Source organism: Ictalurus furcatus, chromosome 13 (genome assembly GCF_023375685.1).
Source record: "Ictalurus furcatus strain D&B chromosome 13, Billie_1.0, whole genome shotgun sequence".
Classification (NCBI taxonomy): Eukaryota; Metazoa; Chordata; class Actinopteri; order Siluriformes; family Ictaluridae; genus Ictalurus; species Ictalurus furcatus.
The window spans coordinates 28,749,887-28,757,386 of record NC_071267.1 but is presented as its reverse complement, the minus strand read 5'-3'; the positions used below and the strand labels follow the sequence as shown (position 1 = coordinate 28,757,386).

Here is a 7,500-nt window from a genome sequence, read left to right as displayed (position 1 = left end):
GCGTAGTAACAAATACCACAACAACATCAAACACACCTGGCTGCCTTATGAACACCCACAAGGTAGGTAACTGTCAACATCTGTATAGACCTGTATACTACAGCATGCATCACAAAACACACCACTGCAGTAACAAGTGCCAGAACAATGTCTAGACCAGGATACTGAGCTTCTATGCAGAGTTTCAAAGAAAAAGCCATACCTGTGACTGGCCAATTAATGCAAAACTTTAAACTGGGCAAAAGAACACAGACACTGGACTGGGGATGATGAGGTAAAACGTGTCATGGACTGGCGAATCAGGGGGGAGGTGTTTGCATCACAAAGAAGAACATTTGTGAGTTCTTGACACCATCTATGAAGCCTGGTGGGGACACGTGATGGTCTGTGGTGCTTTGGTGCTGGTAAAGTGGGAGAATTGTACAGGGCAAAAGGAACAAGAAATGTTATCACTCCATTTTGCAATGCCATGCTGTGCTCTGACGACGGCGCCTGATTGGAGCTAATTTCATCCTACAGCAGTTCAGTGACCCAAAGCACTGCTCCAAATGATCCTACTGAGGGAAGAAGCAGTCCGCTGGAATTCTGTGTGTAATGCATTGACCAGTGCAGTCACCAGATCTCCAGATCTCCACCCTGTTCCGCTGTTGTGGGAGCAGCTCGAACGGATGATACGATAAAAAGTAGCCATCAAGTCAATCCAACTTGTGGGAGGGGCATCAGGAAGCATGGTGTGAAATTTTTGCAGTTTACCTAAAAATAAACTGACAGAAGGGCAGAACTCTACAAATCTGTAACTTCTGCAGATGTGATGAAAGAACGGTCTGAAGCAGAAACCATTTCTAACCGTATCAATATCGACTATATTCTCTGTACTTTCTCTGTTCATGTTCTGTTCAAACGTGTGAGGCTTCATGGAAAACGTGAAATTTTGTGAGTGATTCCAAACTTTTGAACAGTAGTGCACCTGCACACACCTATACACACCTATACACACGTGCACACACCTATACACATCTATACACACCTGCACACACCTATACACACCTATACACACCTGCACACACCTATACACACCTATACACACGTGCACACACCTATACACACCTGTACACACCTATACACACCTGTACACACCTATACACACCTGTACACACCTATACACACCTATACACACCTGTACACACCTATACACACCTATACACACCTATACACACGTGCACACACCTATACACACCTATACACAAATGCACACACCTATACACACCTGCACACACCTATACACACCTGTACACACCTATACACACCTATACACACCTATACACACGTGCACACACCTATACACACCTATACGCACCTGCACACACCTATACACACCTATACACACGTGCACACACCTATACACACCTGCACACACCTATACACACCTGTACACATCTATACACACCCATACACACGTGCACACACCTATACACACCTATACACACGTGCACACACCTATACACACCTGCACACACCTATACACACCTGTACACATCTATACACACCCATACACACGTGCACACACCTATACACACCCATACACACGTGCACACACCTATACACACCTATACACACGTGCTCACACCTATACACACCTATACACACGTGCACACACCTATACACACCTATACACACCTGCACACACCTATACACACCTGTACACATCTATACACACCCATACACACGTGCACACACCTATACACACGTGCACACACCTATACACACCTATACACACGTGCACACACCTATACACACCTGCACACACCTATACACACCTGTACACACCTGCACACACCTGTACACACCTATACACACCTATACACACCTGTACACACCTATACACACCTATACACACCTATACACATGTGCACACACCTATACACACCTATACACACCTATACACATGTGCACACACCTATACACACCTATACACATGTGCACACACCTATACACACCTGCACACACCTGCACACACCTGTACACACCTGTACACACCTGTACACACCTGTACACACCTATACACACGTGCACACACCTATACACACGTGCACACACCTATACACACCTATACACACGTGCACACACCTATACACACCTGCACACACCTATACACACCTATACACACCTATACACACGTGCACACACCTATACACACCTGCACACACCTGTACACATCTATACACACCCATACACACGTGCACACACCTATACACACGTGCACACACCTATACACACCTATACACACGTGCACACGCCTATACACACCTATACACACGTGCACACACCTATACACACCTGCACACACCTATACACACCTGTACACACCTATACACACCTATACACACGTGCACACACCTATACACACCTATACACACGTGCACACACCTATACACACCTGCACACACCTATGCACACCTATACACACGTGCACACACCTATACACACCTGCACACACCTGTACACATCTATACACACCCATACACACGTGCACACACCTATACACACGTGCACACACCTATACACACCTATACACACGTGCACACGCCTATACACACCTATACACACGTGCACACACCTATACACACCTGCACACACCTATACACACCTGTACACACCTATACACACCTATACACACGTGCACACACCTATACACACCTATACACATGTGCACACACCTATACACACCTGTACACATCTATACACACCCATACACACGTGCACACACCTATACACACGTGCACACACCTATACACACGTGCACACACCTATACACACCTATACACACCTATACACACCTGCACACACATATACACACCTGCACACACCTATACACACTTGTACACACCCACACACACCTATACACACCTGTACACACCTGTACACACCCACACACACCTGTACACACCTGTACACACCTGTACACACACCTGTACACACCTGTACACACCTATACACACTTGTACACACCCACACACACCTATACACACCTGTACACACCTATACACACCTGTACACACCTGTACACACACCTGTACACACACCTGTACACACCTGTACACACCTATACACAGCCACACACATACACTCTAACACATGCTACTTCACTTTGACACACACTAATTCTGATCTAACACTCATTATAATTTTGGTGTCATATTTGTGCATGTGTGTGTGTCTGTGTGTGTGTGTGTGTGTGTGTGTGTGTGTGTGTGTGTGTATTCAGAGGACCGTAAGTGTGAGCTGAGTTGTCGCTCTAAAGAGACGGGGGAGGTGGTGTTTATGAATCAGGTGATGCATGATGGGACACGATGCAGTTACACTGATCCATTCAGTGTGTGTGCCAGAGGAGAGTGTCTGGTGAGGATAGACCTGTCTGTCTCTCTGTTTCTCTCTATTCCTGTTTGTATCTGTAACTCACGATCTCTCCACTGTCTGCCACTCTCTCTCTGTTTCTGTCTGTCTGGCTGTCTGTTTGTCTCTCAGCACGTGGGGTGTGATAGGGAGGTCGGCTCGTATAAACAGGAGGATAAGTGCGGTGTGTGTGAAGGAGATAACACTCACTGTCGCACTGTCAAGCTGACGCTCACCAAAACACCTAAACTCAAAGGTAATAATAATAATAATAATAATAATAATAATAAAATAATAGTAATAACATGAAGAACAGGGATATTAGTCTTTACTTCTCTGTGAATCTGTTTCATTCCGTTTCTTATGAAACATTCATGTGACATTTTCACTTCACTGATTCTTATCGAAAAATTCATTATTGAACAGTGAGACAGGTTCAGTGTAAATACTGCATCTAACACCTATAACATTTTAATAAACATCTCTCTCCATGTCTCTCTCTCTGTGTCTCTCTCTCCATGTCTGTCTCTCTCTCTGTGTCTCTCTCCATTTCTGTCTCTCTCTGTGTCTCTCTCTCTGTGTCTGTCTCTCACTCTGTGTCTCTCTCTGTGTCTCTCTCTCTGTGTCTGTCTCTCACTCTGTGTCTCTCTCTGTGTCTCTCTCTCCATTTCTGTCTCTCACTCTGTGTCTCTCTCTCTGTGTCTCTCTCTCTGTGTCTGTCTCTCCATGTCTGTCTCTCTCTCTGTGTCTCTCTCTCTGTGTCTGTCTCTCCATTTCTGTCTCTCTCCATGTCTGTCTCTTTCTCTGTGCCTCTTTCTCCATGTCTCTCTCTCTCCATATTTGTCTCTCTCTCCATGTCTATCTGTCCATGTCTGTCTCTCTCTCTTTGTCTCTCTCTCTGTGTCTCTCTCCATGTCTGTCTCTCTCTCCGTGTCTCTCTCTCTCCTCAGGTTTGCTGAAGGTATTTGATATCCCAGCAGGAGCGAGACACATTGTGATTGAGGAGAATGCATCGTCTCCACATCTCATGGGTGAGTTCAGGAAGCTTTGATAAGTGGTAAAGGTGTTGGACGATATATCAGCATAGTGAGGACTGAAATGGTTTTATTTTCATGATGTTACACTGGAATACACTATGACATCACTTCCTCTTGCCAATCTCTTCCTACTCGCTCTTCTTCTTTAAACACCTCCCTTCCTGTAGGGTTTGTTCTTAGACTGGTGATAATTCCTGAGAACCTTAATCAAATCTCTGCCTCTCCATTCACCTGCAGACTCGTTTCAGCAGCTTCAGTACAACGCTGCAACCCAAACACACGGCTCGTTACATTCACTTCCTGCAGATCGTCCATTCACATTCTCATTAAACTCCACTCGGACGCTGATGCTGTTACAATGAAATAATCAACAGCGTGGACAGGTGTGATAAAGCTGCTGCTTCCACCCTGTGTTTGATTATTTTCTGATAGTAGCTCGTCCCCGAGTCCTTCAGTCCTCTTATTCCACAGCAACTCCTCCTCCTCCTCCTGTTCCTCCTCCTCCTCTTCCTCCTCCTCCTCCTCCTCCAACTCCTCCTCCTCTTCCTCCTCCTCCTCCTCCTCCAACTCCTCCTCCTCCTCCTCCTCTTCCTCCTCCTCCTCCTCCAACTCCTCCTCCTCTTCCTCCTGCTCCTCCTCCTCCAACTCCTCCTCCTCTTCCTCCTCCTCCTCCTCCTCCAACTCCTCCTCCTCTTCCTCCTCCTCCTCCTCCTCCAACTCCTCCTCCTCTTCCTCTTCCTCCTCCTCCTCCTCCAACTCCTCCTCCCCATGTTTTCATTTTCTGCCCAGTGTAAATACATTACAGAACACATAATATCGCTCCAGAGTTCAGGGTAAACAGGCGCATGATTCTGAAGTATCATGACATCATCATGCATCCACCGTCTTTAATCTCAGCGTGAAAAATCTCAATCTGCCTTCAGTCTGTAGTGAAGAACTCTGTAAAAGTTATCAGCACGTGGCTCAGAGCTCTGTTATCATAGATAATGGAAAAAATCCTGTAGAGTTCTGGATAATCCTACATGAGCACTCTTCACACACACACACACACACACACACACACACACACAGTGTTTATACCCAGACATCACCCGAGTTCAATTACAATAAAACATAAAAATAAGCTCAACCATGTTGGAGTACCGGTGCTTCTGCGACCACGGCCACCTTTTCTTCCTTGTTACTGCATTTTTTTGGATTATTTATTGTATTTTATATGACATGAACATTTCTATTACAATTTGCTGCTATAATTTTTCATTTGCAGTTAAAAAATAATAATTTTAATAATTTTAAATTTAATAAATTTAAATAATTTTATATAATTAGTGTGTGTTTAATAAGATTGTGCATTCTGTGTAATAAACACTATAATATGGGCTTCGTGGCATTTTTCAGAACCGGATCTGTCACTCTACTGAGTCTCTTTTCACTGACACGGAATTATCTCTGCATCCAAGACCTTATTTACCACATTAATATCCTAGTGACAGTATATCACTAACACAGCTAAAGTTTCTGTTATTCCAGTTCTGTAGTTGCCAAAATTTAACATCTGTAGCTATAGAAGTTTTTTCTAATCAGCATTAAAAAAAAAAACAGTGAAATGTCCAACTTTAATAAGAGCCGTGAAGTAAAGGCTTTTCATCACTTCAAGAAAGAGAGAGAGAATAGAGAGAGAATAGAGAGAGAATAGAGAGAGAGAATAGAGAGAGAGAATAAAGAGAGAATAGAGAGAGAATAGAGAGAGAGAATAGAGAGAGAATAGAGAGAGAGAATAGAGAGAGAATAGAGAGAGAATAAAGAGAGAGAATAGAGAGAGAGAATAGAGAGAGAGAATAAAGAGAGGGAATAAAGAGAGGGAACAAAGAGAGAGAATAGAGAGAGAGAATAGAGAGAGAATAGAGAGAGAGAATAGAGAGAGAGAATAAAGAGAGAATAGAGAGAGAATAGAGAGAGAGAATAGAGAGAGAATAGAGAGAGAGAATAGAGAGAGAATAGAGAGAGAATAAAGAGAGAGAATAGAGAGAGAGAATAATGAGAGGGAACAAAGAGAGAGAATAAAGAGAGGGAATAAAGAGAGAGAATAGAGAGAGAATAGAGAGAGAATAGAAAGAGAATAGAGAGAGAATAAAGAGAGAGAGAATAAAGAGAGAGAGAATAAAGAGAGAGAATAAAGAGAGGGAATAAAGAGAGATAATAAAGAGAGGGAATAAAGAGAGAGAGAATAGAGAGAGGGAATAAAGAGAGAGAGAATAGAGAGAGGGAATAAAGAGAGAGAGAATAGAGAGAGAATAAAGAGAGAATACAGATGTTCGCTTCACAGATGTTATACAACATTAAATGCAACTATAAGTGGATAAAAAGTGTGCTGTGTCATTCAACAGATGAAGAAATAAAACACTGTAATTGTTGATTTAAACCCGTTTCTCTTCCACAGCGGTTAAGAGTCAGGTGAGCGAGAGTTTCGTCCTCAACGCGAAGGGAGACGAGGTGAAGTCGAAGACGTTCATCGAGAGTGGTGTGGAGTGGGAGTACACCATGGAGGGAGAGAAAGAGACACTGAAAACCGCCGGCCCTCTGCATGAAGGCATCGTAGTGCTGGTGGGAGGAACACAACAAACCTGCACCAGCACTTACACTTACATCCTCATTATAATATTTAATGAGCGGCCTGATATTCAGAATTATTAATGAATTCATCACCTCAGTTGATTTCACTCAGGTGATTATGATTAGAAATAAAATATTTCGGAACATTTAGCTGACGCTCTGATTGGCTAACGTTAGCTCTAGTTTTTATTGAATTAAAATAGATGTATTATTTGATGTAATATTTATTTATGTCATAGTGTAGATTATGTAATAGTGTAAATATATATATTTATTAATTGGAATTGAATACGTGTGTTTATTTCTACATTCATCTGTATAACTGTAGATTGGATTGTTGATTGAACAGTCTGATATGTGTGATTGGACTGAACTGGAGGACTGTTTTTTTCTGTGGAATGTCAAAATAAATAAATAAGTGACGTATCTCGAAGAAAACATTATGCAAAGAACGGTT

At 43.0% G+C, this 7,500-nt stretch overlaps 1 protein-coding gene across 1 annotated transcript in view; it reads left to right on the top strand.

Moving 5' to 3' along the window:
• The window catches only part of LOC128616845 (A disintegrin and metalloproteinase with thrombospondin motifs 14), a 50,796-nt gene that overhangs the window by 35,848 nt on the left and 7,448 nt on the right, over positions 1-7,500 (top strand). The window contains exons 12-16 of the mRNA XM_053639683.1: positions 1-62; positions 3,266-3,399; positions 3,526-3,649; positions 4,344-4,424; positions 6,871-7,034. The exon at positions 1-62 is cut by the window's left edge and continues 111 nt beyond it. Coding sequence (XP_053495658.1) covers positions 1-62; positions 3,266-3,399; positions 3,526-3,649; positions 4,344-4,424; positions 6,871-7,034 — 565 coding nt within the window. The remainder of the gene's footprint in view (positions 63-3,265; positions 3,400-3,525; positions 3,650-4,343; positions 4,425-6,870; positions 7,035-7,500) is intronic.